The sequence below is a fragment of the Ictidomys tridecemlineatus genome, chromosome 11 (assembly GCF_052094955.1).
Source record: "Ictidomys tridecemlineatus isolate mIctTri1 chromosome 11, mIctTri1.hap1, whole genome shotgun sequence".
Lineage (NCBI taxonomy): Eukaryota > Metazoa > Chordata > Mammalia > Rodentia > Sciuridae > Ictidomys > Ictidomys tridecemlineatus.
This window is the reverse complement of record NC_135487.1, coordinates 25,253,280-25,275,081: the sequence shown is the minus strand read 5'-3', so window position 1 is coordinate 25,275,081 and position 21,802 is coordinate 25,253,280. Positions and strand designations below refer to the sequence as shown.

At 34.1% G+C, this 21,802-nt stretch overlaps 1 protein-coding gene across 4 annotated transcripts in view; it reads right to left on the bottom strand.

Moving 5' to 3' along the window:
* Positions 1-21,802, bottom strand: part of LOC101975928 (protein argonaute-3) — a 121,011-nt gene that overhangs the window by 72,339 nt on the left and 26,870 nt on the right. For 2 of the 4 annotated variants that reach the window (XM_078025915.1, XM_078025916.1), the window contains exons 3-5: positions 16,290-16,410; positions 13,104-13,312; positions 11,971-12,107 (exon numbers count right to left, since the gene is read on the bottom strand). In XM_078025915.1, the coding sequence (XP_077882041.1) occupies positions 11,971-12,107; positions 13,104-13,312; positions 16,290-16,410 (467 nt within the window). Of the gene's footprint in view, positions 1-3,776; positions 3,865-5,157; positions 5,224-11,970; positions 12,108-13,103; positions 13,313-16,289; positions 16,411-21,802 lie in introns of those variants that run through there. The other 2 variants (XM_021735531.3, XM_021735524.3) reach the window with 2 other exon arrangements.

Below are 21,802 nucleotides of genomic sequence, written 5' to 3'. Positions count from 1 at the left end.
AAAAAGAGTAATTGTCTATGTTTATCTCCGTCAATTTCATGTGGTTCCTATCTGTCATTGCCTTGGGAATATTCCTTAAACAATGAGACCAGAATGGATCTTCTGTTATGTTTCCACTGCACTAGGTATTCTCCTTTGTAGTATTCAATCCCAGTTTTCTTCAGGTAATTTTAAGTAGAATAAACGCTATTTTATATAGTGTAGCACACCAGCCACAAGGATTACAAATCAAAATTACATAGAAAAATAAGAGTGTACTCATGTGAGAGAAATAAAATTTAAGCTGAGCATGTAGCCTGTAATCCTGGTTACTCTGAAGGCTGAGACAGGAGAATTTAAGTTCAATAACAGCCTAGGCAACTTAGAGAGACCTTGCCTCAAAATGAAAAATGAAAAAAAAAAAAAAGAGTGGATATATAGCTCAATGGTAGAGTGCTCCAGTTTCCAATATTACCAAAAAAAAAAAAAAAAAAAAAAAAAAAAAGGAGGAAATTTGGCAAGTAAGGGGGTGACTGCAATACTTTTCATGTTCCATAGCAGCATTACATTTTATTGGCAGTTAATAAATAAACCTTTGGTATAGCCATTATGGAGAATAGTGGAAATTACTCAAAAAATTAAATATAATAGGACTACCATATGATCCAGCAATCTTACTACTGGGTTTGTATCCAAAGGAAATAAAATCGCCATACTGAAGAGAGATTTGTACTCTTATGTTCGCTGCAGCATTATTCACAAAGGCCAAGATAAGAAATAACCTAAGTGCCCATGAAAGATCAATGAATAAAGAAAATATGTGTGTGTGTGTGTGTGTGTGTGTGTATGTGTAAGCAAATATTATTCAGCTTTGAAAAAGAATGAAGTCCTATCATTTGTGACAACATGGATAAACCTGGAGGACTTGTTAAGTAAAATAAGCCAGACATAGAAAGACATATACCGCATGATCTCACTTATACAAACTCAAGGAAACAGAGATTAGAATGGTAGTTATCATTCTAATGGTAACTACTACTGGAATGGTTACCATTCTAATGGGATGGGAGGAGAAAGAAATGGGGAAATGTTGGACAAAGGATTCACACTTTCAGTAATAAAAGTATGTTCTAGAAACCTAATGTACAGTATGGTGAATATAGGTAATAATGTGTTGTACACTTGAAATTTACTGAGAAGGTTTCAAATGTTCTGTCTCACACACAAAAATGGGCACACGCGCACATACACACACACAACTTGTGAGGTGATAGATATGTTAATGAATTGGACTGTGGTTCACAATGCATATGTATTATCAAAAATCATGTGTGCCTTAAACATAAAATTTTTGTCAATCCCACCTCAATAAAGCTGGTGGGGGGGACAAAACCATTAACATGTTTAAGTGTTATTTTCATTTCATTACGATATTATAATCTTTTTTTTAAAAAGGTTAAGATTTTCTTTGCTTCACAAAAGCACAAGTTACATTTCATTCACATAAGTAAACATACTCATATTTTTCTTTAAAACATGCAGCCTTTGGGTGAATTCTTCCTACAGGCAGACTATTCCATTTTTCTTCTTTCTTTCTTTCTAAAGGGAACCACAATCTTAAAGTTGGTATGTATTTGTCCCATCTGTTTTTATAATTTTTCTGAATTTGTATATAACCACTATATACTTTTGTTTGGTTTTAAATTTATATAAATAACACATCCTTTTGCTATTTACCTGCCCTTCCAATGTTGTTTTGAAGATCTATACTAATACATCCAGATATGTTCATTCCCTTGACTATTATGTAATATATCAGAGTAACAATTTATATACTATTTATTCATCCTACTGTTGGCAGGAATTTAGGCTGTTTCAAATTTCTGCTATTATATGTGTCAGTCACATGTGCAAGATATCTCTTGGTTTAAAGTAAGTTCAATTTCATTTTTACTTTGTATTTTCTCTTTTGGGGGGGCGGGGGAGGCCGTACTGGGAATCGAACTCAGGGACACTCAACCACTAAGCCACATCCCCAGCTCTATTTTATATTTTATTTAGAGACAGGGCTCCCTGAGTTGTTTAGTGCCTTGCTTTTTGCTGAGGCTGGCTTTGAACTTGCCATCCTCCTGCCTCAGCCTCCCAAACCTCTGGGATTACCAGCTTACTTTGTATTTTCTAGATAATGAAAACTGTTCTCCCAAGTAGTTGTACCAAATCACACTTCTACCAACAGTGTGTGAATATTCCTTTTACTTTATCACCACTAACATTTGGTATTTTATAAGACTTTTTAATTTTATAAATCTGATAGGTGTGAAATGATACTTTGTTGATTTCATTTGTAATTTCCTATTTATCAATGAATTTGAGAATTTTTTTCTATGTGTTTATTGGCCATTTGGGTTTCCTCTTTTTTTGTTTCAAGACAGACTCTCAATAAATTGCCCAGGCTGTCCTTGAACTTGCAATCATCCTGAGTTGCTGGAATTACAATTATGCATTACCTTGTCCAACTAGGTTTCCTCTTTTGAGAACTATCCATTTTTCTATTTCATCTGTCCTTATATTTTATAAAGCTCTTAATTAAATGAGCTACAAATATTTTGGTATTTTAAAGTTGTTCATGGTATCATTTGTATTACAGAAGTTTAAATTTTGACACAGTCAAGTTTATCAATATTTTCCTTTATGATTTAAACTTTGTATCTTGCTCAGTGTTCCCTTATTTTTATTCCAAATAATTCCAAAGTTTTGCTTTTCATATTTAGGATCCCTAGAAATAAATTTTATATAAAGTGTGAGATAGATCCAACTATTTTTTAAAATGGTTAACAATTATATAAACACAATTTAATGAATATTTTGCTCTTTCCCATTTATGTAAAACACCACTTAAAAAAATTTCACAAACACACACACATCTGCCTTGCTTCTAGATACTTTTTTTGCTTTATTAACCTGTCTGTCCCTACACTTAAATCACTGTGACATACTGTTAGAATTTTCTAACAAGTAGAGCAATCCTCTTTGTTTTTCTTTAAAATGGTACTGGCTATTCTTGGTCATTTATTCTTTTAAAAAATATTTATACTTGTTTATATATATATATATGTGTGTGTGTGTGTATTAATTTATTTATTTTTATTTTTAGTTGTTGATAGGACTTTATTTTTATTTATTTGTATGTGGTGCTGAGAATCGAACCCAGTGCCTCACAATGCTAGGCAAGTGCTCTACTACTGAGCTATAATCCCAGCCCCAAATTACTCTTTCATATCAATTCAATAAAACCTCATATCCTATTGGGATTTTAATTAAAATTGCATTTATATTAATTTTGGGAGAACTAACGTTTTAGGATTTCTCAAAAGGCTCAATCGATTTCATTTATTTAGATTTTTCTCTTGTCTTTCAATAGTTTTATAGTTTAGAAACTTTTCAAAAAACATTTATTCCTGGACATCTGCTTTTCATTCCAAATTCTTGATCTCATAACACTGTTAAATCTCAGCTAAGACATCACTTACTTCTACAAATACTTCTGACTTCAGACTCATTGGAATGCTCCTCGTTCATGCTCATGGATTTATTTATTCTTTTTTTTTTTTTTCCCTGAATGTGACCAAGAGTTACACTAGGCATGGAAGGTACACTGGGGAATAAGATGGACAGTGCCTACTTAAAGGGGCTCTCATTCTAACTGGAGACACAGAAAAATAAACACTTTCAATTCAGGGTGACACATGCCAGTACAGGGGAAGTATACTGTGCTATGGGAATACATAGAGAAATACCTAACTCAGACTTGGGGGATGGCTGGATGGGGGGAGAAGGGTGTCTGTCAAACAATGCTTCTCAAGGAAGTAACATGTAGATTGAAACCTGTAAGAAGAACAGAAATTAGAAAACATGACAGTAACTAAATCATAGTAATGATATCCTTGTCTTGCTCTTGACTTTACTGAAAAAGCTCTCATTGTTTAACTTTAAATCATCTATTTTTGAACATATTCTATTTCTTGGCTTCTTAGCACTATTTTTGGCTCTCATACACTCTGTAATAATCATTACTTGTTTAGTGGTTCTAATTCACTCCTTAAATATTGGTATTCCCCATGGTCTCACCTTTCTCTTTCCTGTTTACATTTAATCAAATCACTATCCCTAGAGACTTTTCCCACTTCTGTTTTAAATATAAATTTAGATTCAGAGGACTCAAGATATTTTCTTAATTTTAGCTCCTACTACTACAGATTTTCTGACCTAAATTTATAACTACATACTACATGTCTCTATCCATATGTTCCATAGAATTATTATGCTATGAACATGTTAACATGCAATCTATCTACATATGGTGTACACTGCCAACTAACCAGCACCAGCAGATCTATCTCCCATATTCAGTGGACAGCACTGGCATTCATGCCTTCAGAGTCATTAATCTGAATGTGTGTTAGAGGGTATCCCCTTCTTGGAAATCATTTTATGATAGAGCACAGTCACTGCATTCAAAAGTTGTTTCAAGGATTAAATAATCACAGAAATTTTTAGGCCAAGTATTGTTGCTTTTTTTTTTTTAATGTGTCACATTTGGCTAGGCTACTATTTGCCATTTATTCAATAAAATACTAATGTGTTGTATGAAGCCTACTTTGTAGATTTAATTAAAGTCCATCATCAATTGACTTTAAGTAAGGGAGATTATTCTGGATAATGTGGATGGGCCTGATTCAATTACTTGAAATGAATTAAAAGCAGGGTTGGGGCTTCCCCAAAACAGAGAACAAAAATCACCTATAGAAAACAGCTTCAGACTGTGCCCAAGATTTCTAGCCTGTCTTTCCTGACAGCCTGCCCTAAGACTTCAGACTGGTTTTACTGGCCCCTACAACTACAGAAACCAAATCTCTACAAATCTACTACTGGTTCTGCTTCTCCAGTTGAATCTTGATTAATATACCAAGTTTGTAGTCTACTTGCAAAGGGAATTCCTTCAAAAACCTAGTAAAATTTCTAATCCTTGTTTCTCATTACTTCCATGTACCAGTAATTATACCCAAAGATTTTTTTCTGGACATGGTTCTTAAATCTATTTTTTGTTTTGCTTTTAGCTTAATCCTTGGAATTTTCTCCTTCCTCTCCATCCCACATCAGACCATCACCATCTCTTACCTGAACTAGTGATTGAAAAGCCTCCTAACTGGCTTCTCAGATTAGTTTTTTTCTCCTCTATCTATTCTCCACACTGCTGCCAGAGGTCTCTTTCTGGAAAACAAATATGATCATGTCACTATCCTTCTTAAGAATCTTTGAAGTCTCCCTACTTAAAGGAGATAAGTTTTACCCCCCTCATTGGTTTCTATTTTTAGCTTTTATTTCCTTCTATTCTCTTTGTGTTTAATTTTCTGTTATTTTTCTAACTGTTGAGATGAATGCTCAGGTCACTGATGCTTTTCTTTTTTTGTAATAGGCATTTAAAGTTTTAACTTCTCTCTACGCATTGTTTTAGTCAATTATGCCAGTTCTGATGTGTACTGTTAATCACTCAATTTGAAATTCAAATTTCTTTTGTGATTTCTTTGATAGATTATTTAGAAATTATTCTTAAAAATTTCCAAAGCTAAACTTCATGTTCCAGTAGGAACATAATAGCAATTTCCAAATTTCCCCATCTTTCTCCTAGGACCTGTGTAGAGCAACAAAGAGAAAGTTAAGAAAAAGAACAAAACAAAACAAACCCATATATCTTCAGTAAAACTAGAAGATAATAAAAAGCAGAAAATACCAAATCATAAGTAAACATGGCCCAAAGTACCCGGGACTACTAGAACCTATGCAAGAAGCCACATCTGAGCATGGGAGAATGACAAAAAGTATAAAATAGTGGAATAGCAAATTTTCACTCCCAGAAGAAAAAGTTCCTCTCTTAAGTCAGAATTGCAATATTTATAAATGAGACCGGATGGGGGAAATCTCAGAAGCAACTAGAGAAGGAGATATAGAAAGTGTCATGAGAGTAAGTGGAGGGAAAAGTTTTAGTCTCAGAAAAAACTACTCTTCTAAAAGTGAGACATGCATTTTTCTTTCAAACTTACAGGAAATTATATAAAAACTTGTATATAATTTCCCAAATTCTCTAATTGTTAACATACAAAGCAAGAAATTTAGAAGGCAGAAGTCATATCTTTTGGTAGTAGAAGCTATAAGAACCTGTGGGAACTCAAGGCTGATAGTTCACACTACTTAAATCACTTAAGTTAGAGAGGCCCAGAAGATGTGGCTATACTTTGAAGAATGAATCCACTGGCACAAAAGAGGACAGAAGTTTTGAGCAGAGAAACCAGGAAAACTATCTTGCACCTAAGAAGCAATTAATGTTCTTGGCATACATGTAATTTCCCTCTTAATAGGTAGTTTGAAAGAATGCATCTTGATCAAATATGAACAACAAAAACCCAGTATGTATCTACACAAAGATATCAGGTAAAAATTGTGTGTGGGGTGGGAAGGGCAGTGTAACATCTTTAACAACAACAACAAAAAATCAACAGACGATATCACAAAATAGAGGAAATATATCCCTACTTTTTAACATGTGTTCAAAAATGCATAATGCAGTTAAAAAGAGCTCAGAGAAGACAGAAGAGATTGCCTATCAATAAGAGGTTATGAAAAATGCACAGCAAAACTCAGCAAAGAAATGGAAAAAAAAGATTTTTTAAATTCAAAAATAAAAATTAAACTGTCACAAACACTTGGTAAAGTATACACATTGGATGGAAATTTTTAAAGTGAAAATAAGCTGATATTTATTTTTTTTAAAAAAGATATGACTTGTACCTACCTATATTTTCAAAGGGAATCTCATATTCTAAATAAAATTGACTCCACATGGCAAACTAAGTAAAAAATATCTAATAAAAGAGTCGGAAAAAATACTTTTTAGCGACCAGACAAAAAAACAAATCCCTAAAGTCAAGCTCTGCGGCAGGTGCCTGAAATCCACTATTTAGGAGACTAAGGCAGGAAGATCATGAATTCAAGACCATCCTTGGGTGCAACTCAGCAAGACACTGTCTTAAAAAGGGAAAATAAAACAAAACAAACAAACAGATCCCTTTTTTTTGGTACTAGGAACTGAACACAGGGGAGCTTAACCACTGAATTATATCCCTAGCCCTTTTTATTTTTTATTTTGAGACAGGGTCTCATGGAGTTGCTTAGGGCCTTGCAAAGTTGCTGAGACTGGCTTTGAACTTGAGATCCTCCTGCCTCAGCCTCCTGAGTTACTGGGATTACTTAAAGCTGAACTCTTTTAAGAAAAAAAAGTACACCAGCATCATTCTTCTCTACTGGGCATTCAATGTCAGAAAACAATGGATAATTTTCTATAAGACACTCAAGAAAAGAAAGTGTGAGCCAGTAATTTTGTATTTAGCCAAACAGTCTTTCATAAATAAGGCTACTGACCCTGCAAAATCTCAGCATTTATCCATATGAAACCTTCTTAAAGAAACAACTTGAGAACAAACTGAAACCACTGAACAACAGGAAAAATTTCAGCAAAAGGACTGATAGTGAGCATCAATACATTAATTGTAGATTTAAGATGAAAACAAATATATATATATATATATATATATATATATATATATATACTGATGACAGAATGGAATGCAACTGTTATGTACTCTAAGAATGAGACAATATATACAAAATAAATGACTGATAGAAATAGAAAATAAAGTAGAATAAATTCAACAACTGTACCTTATGTGTAACAGGATTCAAAGTTGAAAACCAAATAGTATAAATTTAAGCAAAATTAAAGAATTAAATCACAAGGGGTAAATGAATAAACTAATAACTAGCCTAAAATTAGTTAATAAAGAGAAATAATGTTATTCGTTAAGAGAAACAAAAGACTACTTTAAAAAAAGAAAAGAAGGTAAGTATCCCATAAGGGCACAAAGGTAACCGTAAGGTGAGGGGAAACTTCTAGTATTAGAACTATCATCTAAAAAGCACAGAAAATATACCATCTAGAGGTTCAAAAACATATACAATTAGAAAAAAGTGACATAAAACAATTTGACAAAATCAAGACCTTTTTATTTATCTGGCTTCCTTTGTCCATTAAATAGAAAAAAACAAAAAGAAGCCGCAGCTTTAAAGCTTTAAGATACCATAAACCAAAACTACTCTGTTGTCATCAATATAAATCTATGGATTGAGGATGCAGCTTAGTGGTAGAGCATTTGCCCAGCAAGTGCTGGTTTTGATTCCCACCACTGCAAAATAAGGTTAAAAAATACACACACACACACACACACACACACACACACACACACACACACACACTACTGCCTAAAAAGGTATGTCCTGCTTAAATTCCTCAATATAATCTGATAAGAAAAATATCAGAGGTATAAATACCTGAAAGAAGAGATAAACCTATCAATAGTTGCAGATAATAATTATAATCTAGAAATTTAAAAAAAATCACTTGGAAAAAAGTACTATATAATGGAATTCAATAAGATGAAGATTAAAAAGTACACAGAAATTAATAAGACTTTATGTATATAAATCATAAGTTACAATCTATAAACCTATTTAATAGCAATAAAAACAAAAAATATTGAGAGATAATAAGAAATGTACAAAATTTAACTGAGGAAATCTTTAAAACTCTCCTGAAGGAAATAGAAAGATATATGTTCTTGAACACAAGGACTCAACATCTTAAAGATGCCAATTTAGATTAACTTAGTTAATAAAATAACGAAATCTCAATAAAAATAACAACTGTGCTTTCCTCATCTATTCAAGGCATTGATTGATTGATTGGTACCGGGGATTAAACTCAGGGGGCACTCAACCACTGAGCCACATCCCCAGCCCTATTTTTATATTTTATTTGGTCTCATTGAGTTGCTTAGCGCCTTGCCATTGCTGAGGCTCACTTTGAACTCACAATTCTCCTGTCTCAGCTTCCCAAGCCACTGGGATTAAAGGAAGCACCACTGTGCCCAGTTTATACAACGTATTTATAAAGACTGTGTGGTAAAAATAGGTAAAAATGGTCTTGAAAACCCTGAAAAGAGAAATGAGACCAGCTCTATCAGATATTCAAAGTCATAAAAATGGACTATGGCTATAGCTCAATGGTAGAGTACTGGCCCAGCATGTTTGAGGCTATGAATTCACTCTCCAGGACTAGGGGAAGAATTCTTTTAAGACACATGATTGATCAGTAAGTATTGGTGTGCACATGTGTACCAAAAGGGAAAAAAAACAACAAAAAACTCCACCATGGGGCTGGGGTTGTGGCTCAGCGGTAGAGCACTCACCTCTCACATGTGAGACCCTGGGTTCGATCCTCAGTACCACATAAAAATAAATAAACAATAAATAAAGATATTGTGCCCATGTATAACTAAAAAAAATTAAAAAAAAAAAAAACCACCACCACACCAAAGACAAGCTAGCTACAATATATGCAACTTGTATTACAAAGAGTTAATCTGCTTGATTTATAAAGCACTCTCAGTAAATGAGAGGAAAAAGTCCAATAGAAAAGAATGGTAAAAGACCAATAATCAGTTCATTAAAAAAGAAATATAAGGGCTGGGGTTGTGGCTCAGTGGTAGAGCACTAGCTTAGCACATGAGAGACCCTGGGTTTGATCCTCAGCACCACATAAAAATAGATAAATAAAAAGAAACATAAGCTCAGTGTTACAGCATATACCTAGCATGAACAAAGCCCTGGGTTCAATTACCAGCACTAAAAAGAAAAAAAGTGGCTTTATATAAGTGAAAAGGTGATCAAATACAAATGAAAAGTACAGAAGGAAACTATTTCTTACAAATCTGACAAAATTTATCTAGTGGCAAAGTATAAGAAAGCAGGTACTCTCACTCACTGATGCAAAATATTTACAACCTCTGGAGGGCAATCTGGCAATAACGATTGAAATTACAAATACATTTACCCTTGACCCTTCAATCTTACCACTAGAAATTTATCTTAAGATACATCTAAATATATATGAAAAGATGTTCTGAAATGGCAAATGATTAAAAACAGTCCTATTATACATCTAAAGGAGACTGGTTAAACATTTCCTTTCTCATTATTTTTATAATGGCAGACAATACTGAAATAAATTAGGAAATTCTACCCATCTAGAAAGATCAAGAATCCTTGGAGGAATGGCTAAGTCCAGGGACTGGGCAGGAAACACAAGATGAGCCTGGAATATTCTGCTGTGCCACAAAGCTAATAAACACAAATCAATTATCAATAGGACACCATACTTTTCCACATAAGAATAACAAAATTAGAAAAATTAACAGTTGGTAATATCTAGTGAAATAAATGATTTGGGGAACTACCATCAATGAATAAAAAGTAACTGAAAGGCTCATTGGAAAATTTACAGTGGCTAGATCTCTGAACCTACTGATTAATTTGATTAATCTACAGATTAATCTTAGCATCACTAAATTAGGATCACTAGTACTGTAGGTCTTCAAGCATGACATAATGAAGCATTTTTGAAATATTATGAACCAAAATTGAATTAAACTTTCATGTCTTTTATTTTCAGGAAATATGGGGGATAGAGGATCAAGGTAATTAATTACTCAAGAAAACAAAAAGACAAACTCAGATTTGGGGATAGTCTACAGGACAAGTGATCAAGTTTCTGCAACAAGTCCATGACATTAAAAAGGAAAAAGAAAAAAAAACCAAACACACAAGAGAAGGAAATGGGACTATAAAAAATGCATAATAAGCAAAAGTGATGTGTGGATCTTGTTTGAATTCTGATTAGAATCAACTAACTAAGCCGGGCGCCATGCCACACACCTGTAATCCCAGCAGCTTGGGAGGATGAGGCAGGAAGATTGAAAGTTCAAAGCCAGCAACTTCGAAAGGCCCTGTCTCTAAATAAATTATAAAAAGGGCTGGAGATGTGGCTCAGTGGTTAAATGATGCTGGGTTCAATCCCTAGTATCAAATTAGAAAAAGAAAAAGAAAAAAAGATCAACTAACTAGAAAAAGATGTATTTGAGACAATCAGGGAAATTTGATCTAAGACATGATATTAGAGAGTACAAAACAATGATTATTTTTCATATATGAAAATAACATTTTTTTGCTATATAATATTCAAACTTGCAGAGGTATTTAGTGTAGGCAAAATAATATGCTGTTCAGAATCTGATTTAAAACTTCACAGTATAGGATGAAATGGAGATAGATTAAGCAAAACTAGAAAAATCCTGACAATCTGAATAATAGTTACATATATATAGCAGTTTATCATGATGTTCACTTGACTTTTATATAAACTTGAAAATGTTTCTAAGAGTTGGGCATAGAAGTACACATCTGTTATCCCAGTAAACTCAGGAGGATGAGTTCAAGGCCAGCCTGGGCAACTTAGTAAGATCCTATCTCAAAATAAAAATTAAAAAAGGACTGGGGATGTAGCTCAGTGGTACACTTTCTGTGGGTTCTATCCCCAGTACCCCCTCAAATGAAAAGAAAAGATTTGTAAGAGAACACCTTAAAAATGAGAATGCAATTAGCAACACATTATGTACCACACCTAGGGTCACCAAAACCAACAGATTTTCTTTAATATATGTATTTTATAATAAAATGTTATCAAAGAGTTAAGAGGACAAAGGTGAATTAGTTGTAAGAGAAGACTTCTCAGATGATCGTATCAGGGCTTTTATGCTTGTTTTCATGCATATGCTTCATGTTAAGTAGCATTCCAGGTCAAGTTCTGCATAAAAACATTTGAAATAAAATGCAACAAAATAAAAAGTTTTCCCAGTTTGTCATAATACATGTCTGAATATTACTTCAAGACACCAGTACATGTAATTATATACATAAAATTTATACACACATGCCATATAGAAATCAACTATCCAATTCAGAATATGGTTTTAGTTCCCTTACCATCGATATTAAGCATCATTTTCCACATGGCAGGTCGAACAGATTGATGGAATCCAAACCATACTTCCCTGCCCCCTCCCAGAGGGTGGTCATATCCTTCTGGAGCTGAGAAAAAGGAACGCCCCACAGGCGTATATCTAAAAAATTAAAATGGTGTGTTCAATACTTTCCTTTCCATGCAAGTATTTAAATCTGCAGAACAGGGGAAACTAAAGCACACACAATTAATTTATCATAATGATGCTTAAAATTATGACTATATTAAACTAAACATTTTTCAAGTTTGTGAAAACAAACATTTTGCAAGTTTGTAAAAGCAAAAAGTAGCCAAATCCATCTGCATCCTTCACTGAAATTCTCCATTCTCATAATCACTAGTTTATGTAACACATTTTATTTAAAATACTTTCTTAAAAACAGGTTAAAAAAGTAAACAGTTCCACTGAGGCAGGAGGATGTCAAGTTCAATGCCAGCCTCAGCAAATTCGAAGCACTAAGCAACTCAGTGAGACACTGTCTCTAAATAAAATACAAAATAGGGCGGGGGATGTGGCTCAGTGGTTGAGTGCCCTGGAGTTCAATCCCCGGGACCCCCTTCTCCCCCCCAGAAAAAGAAAAAAAAAAACAAAAACTCAACAGTTCCAAACTTAAAATGTAGAGTAAAAATAATAATTGATCAAAAAGCTATGCCTATGTGTTTCAAGACACACTATTTCTATAAAAAGACATATATGACCAATATATGCATATGTCCACACACGTGATTAAAATAGTAGGAATCTCAATACAATCTGATTCTATTCTTTAAATGGTGGAATTACTTTTAAAACAAAGTGACTTAACAATAGGAATATGTCTGAAAATATATCATTTATCCAAGACTTATAGAGGGAGGGTTGGACATTTTTCTATAAAACAATTTACGATCTAAGTGAATGATTGTATATTTATTTGCAAAAGTCAGAGAATTTTCTGTAACACTTTTGTCAAATTTTTATGCATGGTATTCTTATTCAAATGAAATACTAAAAATGTACAACATATGAGAGTTAGCTAAGGAAGGTCTGTACAACTCTTAGGAGGAAAAACTTCACATTTAAAATCTAAAGAGGAAAAAAGCCAGAAGCACCCACTTCATGGAGGGCAGATGTCGTAGCACCACATCAACGGCATGAACAGGGTTAGTGCTGATTGGCTTGTCTAATTCCAGTGGCTCAGGCAAGGTCCGTCCTGTCAGTACTTCATGAAGTAGGTGCCAACTCACCCGAGAGACAAATTTGATTGATACCTTGAAAGGTCGATCTTTTCCACCTTCCCCAGGTAAAGTAACATCTAAATCCACCTGTTCATGGGATAAAAGTCAAGTGGTAAATATTTAAGAAGCTAAATATAATTATTTAACTTATAAAAATATCTTTAAAAAAAAAACGGTTGGTGTTGGGGCTCAGTGGTAGAGCACTTGACTGACATGTGTGAGGCCCTGGGTTCAATCCTCAGCACCACATAACCACATAAAAATAAATAAATAAAATAAAGCTGTTAAAAAAAATCTCTTGTAACTGCCATGGAATAATTTCTAAGCTATAACATTAACCAAAGTACAAAAAAAAAATCACAAAAATATGATATATTTGGTATGAGAAGGGAGAAATGAGAAAATATTCACATATCTGCTTACTTTTTCAAAAGGAAACATAGGAAACATGAGCTAGAAACAAATAAATTGGATGAAGGGGGTTTTCTACTGGCCAGATTTGGGACAAAGGATAGATCAATCAATAGAGTAGAAGAAATGTTCTTTCTTACACTAATAAATGTTTAAGAAATGACAGGTTAGAAAACCACTGTTATTATTAAGCAATATCCTTTCAAGCAAGAATCATCAACTGCTAAAAAGTGTAAAAGAAATAATATCCTTAACAGTAACTCCTATATCAAAATTTAAAACTTCTGAGCATCAAAGGATACAATCAATAGGGTAAAAAGGCAGCCCATAGAATGTGAGAAAATATTTGTAAATCAAACATTTGATAAGAAATTAATATCCAGAACATATAAAGAATTCCTCAAGCTGGCTGCAGTGGCACATGCCTGTAAACCCTGCGGCTTGGGAGGCTGAGACAGGAGGATCATGAGTTGAAAGCCAGCCTCAACAAAAGTGAGGCACAAACTAACGCATCTCTAAATAAAATATCTCTAAATAAAATACAAAATAGGGGTGAGTATGTGGCTCAGTGTCCGAATGCCCCTAAATTCAATTCCTAGTACCCGCCCCAAACAAGAATTTCTGTATTAGGGTATGTAGAACATACCTGTGATCCCAGCAACTCAGGAAGCTGAGGCAGAAGAATTGCCAGTTTGAGGCCAGCTCAGCAACTTAGTGAGACACTGCCTCAAAATTAGGGGAAAAAAAAAAAGGACTGGGGATATGGCTCAGTGGTACAATACTTGCCTAACAAGTACAAGGCCCTGTGTTCAATCCCCAGAATTGCCAAAAGAAAAAAAAAAAAGCAACGAAAAATAAAAAAATAGAATGACTGGGAATGTAGCTCAGTGGTAGAGTGGCCCTGGGTTCAATACCCAGTACTCCTATAATTCCTATAAACTCCTATAATTCTAGTAAAAAACAACCCAAGTTAAAAAAATGGGCAAAGGACACAAATCAAAACCACAGTGAGGTTGATACCTCACAATATGACATGCATATTGTGCCCATTAGATAGCTACTATCAAAACAGCAGAAAATAAATATGTAAATATGTATATGAAGAATTTGGAACCCTTGTAGATACTTTGGTAAATAAGGTAGGGTTATTTTTTATTTATTTATTTATTTATTTTTTGCAGGGGGTTGGGGGTGGTATGAGACCAGGTGCACTCTACCAATAAGCTAAAACTCTAGTTCTTCTTATTTTTTATTTTAAGAAAGAGTCTCACTAAGTTTCCCAGGGCAGCCTCAAACTTGCAATCTTCCTGCTTCAGCTTCCAGAGTCAATGGAATTACAGCCATGTGCCATTACACCTATTAGTATGGTATTAAAATTTTTTTTTCAGGCTGGGGTTGTGGCTCAGAGGTAGAGCGCTTGCCTAGCATGTATGAGGCACTGGGTTCAATTCTCAGCACCACATAAAGTAAAAATAAAGATATTATGTCCAACTATAACTAAATATATATATATATATTTTTTTTTAATTTTTTTTCAAATAATAATTACCATATGATCTAGCAATATTACTTGTGGTTATATGCCCCAAAAAATTGAAAGCAGAATTTCAAAGTGACATATATATACCCATGTTCAGGGGAGGATTATTTTCAATAGCCAAAAAGTATTTATAACAGATAAAAAGCATGGGTAAAATGTGTTATATATGTATAATAGGATATTATTCAGCCTTGAAAAGGAAGGAAATTCCAGCATATACTATAACATGAATAAACCTTGAGAACAACATGCTAAGTGAAATAAGCAAGTTTCAAAAAGGTAAATACTGGGGGGCTGGGGATGTGGCTCAAGCGGTAGCGCGCTCGCCTGGCATGTGTGCGGCCCGGGTTCGATCCTCAGCACCACATACCAACAAAGATGTTGTGTCCGCCGAGAACTAAAAAATAAATATTAAAAATATTCTCTCTCTCTCTCTCTCTCTCTCTCTTTCTCTCTCTCTCTCTCTCTCCCTTCCTCTCTCTTTAAAAAAAAAAAATTAAAAAAAAAAAAGGTAAATACTGCATGTTTCCACTTACATGAAGTAAGAGTAGTCAAATTTATAGAGATAGGAGAATGGTGATTTCCAGGGGCAATGAAAAGTTATGGTTTAATAGACAAACTTTCAGTTTATCAAGATAAAGAGGGTTTTGCAGATGGATGGTGGTGATGATTATATGACAATGTGAATCCACTTAATCCCAGTGGCTTGGGAGGCTGAGGCAAGAGGATCAAGAGTTTAAAGCCAGCATCAGCAATTTAGCAGGCCTTAAGCAAAACTTTTTTGTAAATCTGATATTACTTCAACATGAAAAGTTAAAAAAGAGATACAAATTTATATTTATATGAATTCTAATTTTAAGGTAGTAATAAAAGCAAAAGGAGACAGAACTGGGGTTATAGCTCAACAGTTTAAAAAAAAAAAAAAGACTGGGGATATGGCTCAGTGGTACAATACTTGCCTAACTAGCACACTGGGTTCGATCATCAGTGCTACACAAAAATAAATAAAATAAAGGTATTCTTCTGTCCATGGGGTGGGGGGGGGGAAGAGAGGGAGAGACAGACAGACAGACAGCTAAGTATAGCATTACAATAAAGTAATGTATATCTTACCCCAGTAGTTGCCACAGGAAGTGGATTGGCTGTGTAAAGGCTTCTTTTTCCATCATAAACTGGTCTACGGTCTCCAAATATAGTTACTTTAAAATGCTGAACCATTGAGTCAACTACTTCCCTAAAGAAGGGAAAAATACATTCACATAAATCCTCTGCATGATGGAATACAAAAATATTAACTGAAATAATTGCTGGCACTGTTTAAAGCTGTCATAATTCTAAAAGTCATTCATATATGATAAAAATTTTACCTTCAGAACCATAGCTTAGGATAGCAAAAAGATTGATTGCTGGCAAAGGATGACATGCATTTCTCAAAGACAGAAAAGAATGAATCCAGTAAACTACTTAATCATTCCAGGAAACAGCTGAACTGCAAAATATTCTCCTTAGAAACTAACTCAAATTCTCTTTCATCATCTGTAAGTACTCCTTGACATGTTTACCTCTCTTTCTTAAGAGTAAAATGCTCTTTCTACTAGATTAAAATAGCACCTTGTACATACCTTTATTAGAACACTCAAGAATTTTGAAGATAAAAACAAAACAAAACAAAAAAAACACACAACCACATTTGTATTACTCCCCCATGCTTACAATAGTATCCAATCAGTAAGGATACTATGAAACCTCTATTTTTACACAGCAATGTTGAATCAATATATTGACATAGAAAGATATTCAAGGCTTACATTTTTTAAAAAAATTACAGACCACTGAGAATGATACCAAATATCCATAAATCAATATTTATTTTTGTATATACATATTCATAAGAGCAGTGAAAATATATCTAGGAAGATAAGTACCAAAGATATTCATTCAGTGGTTACCTCTGGCGAGGGAAATGACAGGGTCACAGGGTGACTTATTTTATGTACATAATCTACATATATTACAGTGAAAGTACACTTGCAGAATGATTTAAAATAAAATTAAAGGGGGCTGGGGATGTGGCTCAAGCAGTAGCGTGCTCTCCTAGCATGCGTGCGGCCCGGGTTCGATCCTCAGCACCACATACAAAACAAAGATGTTGTGCCCGCCGACAACTAAAAAATAAATATTAAAATTCTCTCTCTCTCTCTCTCTCTCTCTCTCTCTCTCTCTCTCTCTCTCTCTCTCTCTCCTCTTCCTCTCCCTCTCTCTTTAAAAAAAAAATTAAACTAAAGAGCTGGGGGTGTGACTTGGTGGTAGAGTACTTGCCTCACCATGCACAAGGCCCAGGGTTCTACCACTAGCATGGCAAAACTCAAACGAAGATTCAAATCTAACCCAAGCAAGGGAGAAAAGAAGAAACAGAAATCAGCATTTTCCAGGAAAAGAAAAATCAATCCGACTTAATACTAAGAACAATTTTCTCCCCACACAAAATTTCTATTCCCCTCCTTTTCAATTTTGTTTACTGAAATTTCTATTTCCCTCTTTTTCTAATTTTGTTTTACGGAAAATATTTAAGTCAAGATCAAGTCTTTTTAGGGTAAGTCTGACAACAGATTTGACTGGTTTTAGATTCAAAACAAATTTCAATGATTTTCTTCCATTTTGTTTTCTTCTGTGGCCATTATAACTAAGTCCAGTTTTTTCAGGTGAAATTATACAGATGTAATTTGCCAGGATGTCTTCACTATTTTGTCATTTTTTTTTTAACTCAACATTAAAAGTTGTAAGCTTATCAACTCCTGGCAACCCAGTCAAACCATCTAAGGATCAAAATGATAGAGGAAACTGAAACGGTAGGGCTAAAACATTTCAGGGGTTAAAAAATACCTTGCTTCGATGCCGAGCACATAGTATGTCCTAAATAAATGTCCTAACAGTGGTTAATATACTTGAATGAACTGCCAGAACTTTCAGTGGAATATATCTAAAGCTAAATCTAACATATCTCCCACAAGTTAAATTTGGTTATGTTTTGTTATACTGTTTACTTAATGATGCCTCCATTTCCTAGTTACCCACATTCAAAACCTGGCTCATCTGTTTACCCAATTAGTTGATGATTTCACCTCTTGCAATATTTCTTATACCAGTCCTTTACTTTCCACTCCCAATTAAGAACTTGGGTCCTAGTACTTGGATTATTTTAAGTTTCTTGGTTTTTATGTGTTTAGCTTTTTCTTCTCTAACCCAATTTACACATCACTGACTAAAAAGTCCTACATCCTATGTACAAGAGGCTGATTAATCATATTTCTCAGTTTGTGGCACATTAAAATCATTTATATAAAAACCCCCCTTTTTTGTTTAAGCAACCGGAATTGAAACCAGGGGTACTCACTCCCCCACTGAACTATATCCCCAACCCTTTTAAGTTTTTAAATTTTGAGACAGGGTGAAGCAAAGTTACGCAGCCTGGCTCTGAATTTGCAATCCTCCTTCCTCAGCCCCCAGAGGAGCTGGGATTACAAGTATGCACCACCATGTTTAACAAGATCCCTTTTATAATTAATTGATTTCTTTCCTTCAATCTCCATTTCCTATTCCCATTCTTCTTCCTAACAAGTTACTCCTTCTAATATGCTTGATGAACACTGCCCTGTTTGTATGTATTCTAATCTTTACCTTCAGCAATTGATTTTAAAAATCCATTAATGTTGCTGAAGCATGTTTTGTTCATTCTTTTTTAAAAAATTATTTATTATTTGGACTGATGTAGCTCTGTGGTAAGGAGGTTGCCTAGCATACCCAATGCCCTGGGTTTGATCCCCAGCAACACCATTCCCCCCAAAATCAAAAGCTTTATCAGTGAAAAACAGTTGTAAATAATTTAAACCTCACTTAATTCACTGTTTTTGATTGATGTGAAGTAATACACATATGATCTATCCACTCCTCTAGCAAGTAGACTCAGGGTACCTTTAACTGCAGGCATCCAAACAATGCTGCAATGCATTACTTTCTTACATATACCTCATGAACCTGTGTGAGAACAGAGAACTAATCTCTATTTGCATATTCAGAAAACAGACTGTGGGTCAAAATGAAGTTTATCAAATAAATGATGAAGTGTTAAACTGCTCTCCAGATTGCTACACTAATATACACACCTTTGATGTTACCATTTCCTGTGTCCCAGCCAAGATTTGGCATTATCCAGCTTTGATTTCTAACATGTGTTCTAGCCTAATGGACATAAATTAAAACAATGTTTTAATTTAGATTTTTCTTATTACTGATGAATTGCAGCATTCTTCATGTGTCTTGTACAAATTCTCTGTTTCCTTTGCCTATGTTTCTGTTGGGGTTTCTGTCTTGTTGGATTGAAGGAGTTCTATTTATATTTTAAATATTAATTCACAGACAGGTTTAGTTATTTGTAAATATATCTTCACCCATAATTTAAACTATCCATTAACAATATCCATGTATCTGTGAACTGGAACCTATAATTCTGTATCATCATGTTAATAATTTTTTTCATCTTATGGTTTCATGATATTGAGGTACTACTGATTAAAGAACTGCTTTCCTAAAGGCTGAACACCACTTATCTGAAATGCCTAGAACCATAAGTATTTCAGATTTCTGATTTTGGAATCTTTACAAATACATAACAAGATATATTGGAGGTAGGATCTAAAGCTAAACATAAAATTCATTTACATTTCATGTATACCTTATACACATAGACTGAAGGTAATTCACATATTACTATTAATAATTTTGTGCATACAACTAAGTTCCTTGGTTTGGCATTTTCTATTTGTGGCATCATGTTGGTACTTAAAAAGCTCCAAATTTGGACACATTCTGGATTTTTAGACTAGGGATGCTAAACCTGTACTAAGTTATAACTTAGGTTTTATTAACTTTATAGTTTTATTTATACTGTTTTGCCATTAATCCATGTGAGGTTCTTCTTTATAAAGAGTAATAGCCAATTTTACGTTTCTCCATAGAGTGAGCAAGTTTTCCCATACCATCTACTAAACAGTTAATACTTCACCAATCTTTTTTTGGTACTAAGGACTAAACCCAGGAGTGCTCATCCACTGAGCCACATCACATCCCCAGCCCCTTTTATATTTTGTTTAGAAACAGGGTCTCACTGAGTTGGCTAAGTGCCTCACTAAGTTGTTGAGGCTGGTTTTGAACTTGCGATCCTCCTGCCTCAGCCTCCCCAGCCACCACAGTGCCAGGCTGTGATGGCATTTTTTTTTTTTTTTTTTTTTTAAAGAGAGAGTGAGAGAGGAGAGAGAGAGAGAATTTTTAATATTTATTTTATTTAGTTCTCGGCGGACACAACATCTTTGTTGGTATGTGGTGCTGAGGATCGAACCCGGGCCGCACGCATGCCAGGCGAGTGCGCTACCGCTTGAGCCACATCTCCAGCCCCATGTGATGGCATTTTTATCTTACTAAATTTTCATGTGAGTGGCTGTATTATTCCAGTGGTCTATTTGTCTGTTCTTGTGCCAATACCATAGTTTTCACTTTTATTAGGGTGCTTTATCGTGTTGTCTGGTTGGGCAGAGCAAGTTCCTTTATTTTTTCTAAGTTAACTTAAACTTTCATGAATATATTTATTTTGCAATAATTTTCTACCCTTGAAAACTGTCAATACTGAAAGAAAAGAAAACATATCTAGTGCCCTATATAAAGCAAATAATCAAATATCTGTTAGCTAAGATACCCCCAAATGACTTCCTTGAGAGACATGAATAACATGCTAAAAACATAAATCAGTGTGTTATAAGGTTCTGACAAGCTACATCAATGAACTAAATGAAGAAACACAGTAGGAGCAACTATACTATCAAAATACTTTTATGTTTGAAAACTTGAATTGCAATAAGAACCAATTAGATCTAATTTACCCATTGCTTTTGAGAAAAGAGGATTTAGATGACTACAAGTCCAAAATGAGCTAATAGTGTAATGTGGCCTCCTCAAACTTAAAGAAACCAGGTTGCATATATTTAAAGTGCCCAGATAGGGCTAGGGATGTGACTCAAGCGGTAGCGCGCCCGCCTGGCATGCGTGCGGCCCAGGTTCAATCCTCAGCACCACATACAAAGATGTTGTGTCTGCCGATAAATAAAAAATAAATATTAAAAAATTCTCTCTCCCTCTCTCTTTATAAAAAAATAAAATAAAATAAACAGGGTGCCTTTAAAAAAATAAATAAATAAAGTACCCAGATAATAAGACAAATATTACATAATCATTTTATATTTTGGAGTACTCAGTTCAATCTGGGGAATTTTTTAAACCCTAAACATTGAAACATAGCTAGAAGGTGGCAATCCTGATAGAAGATCATATGATATGATTAAAAATAAATCAAATTAGAAACTTTCAGTCTGGACTAGGAAAGACACAAAATTATGAAGTTTGGCTATTTCAATGAAATATGAGATGCAAAACTAGGCAGAAATCTATCTTGTATGAGAGGACAGGGTTAGGAAATTGTTGAAAAAATTTAGGAAGCTAAATTTTGGAACAAAAATTTCCAGTTTTCTAACCATCATAGTTATTCAAAAGTAGATTATATTACCTTATGAAATACC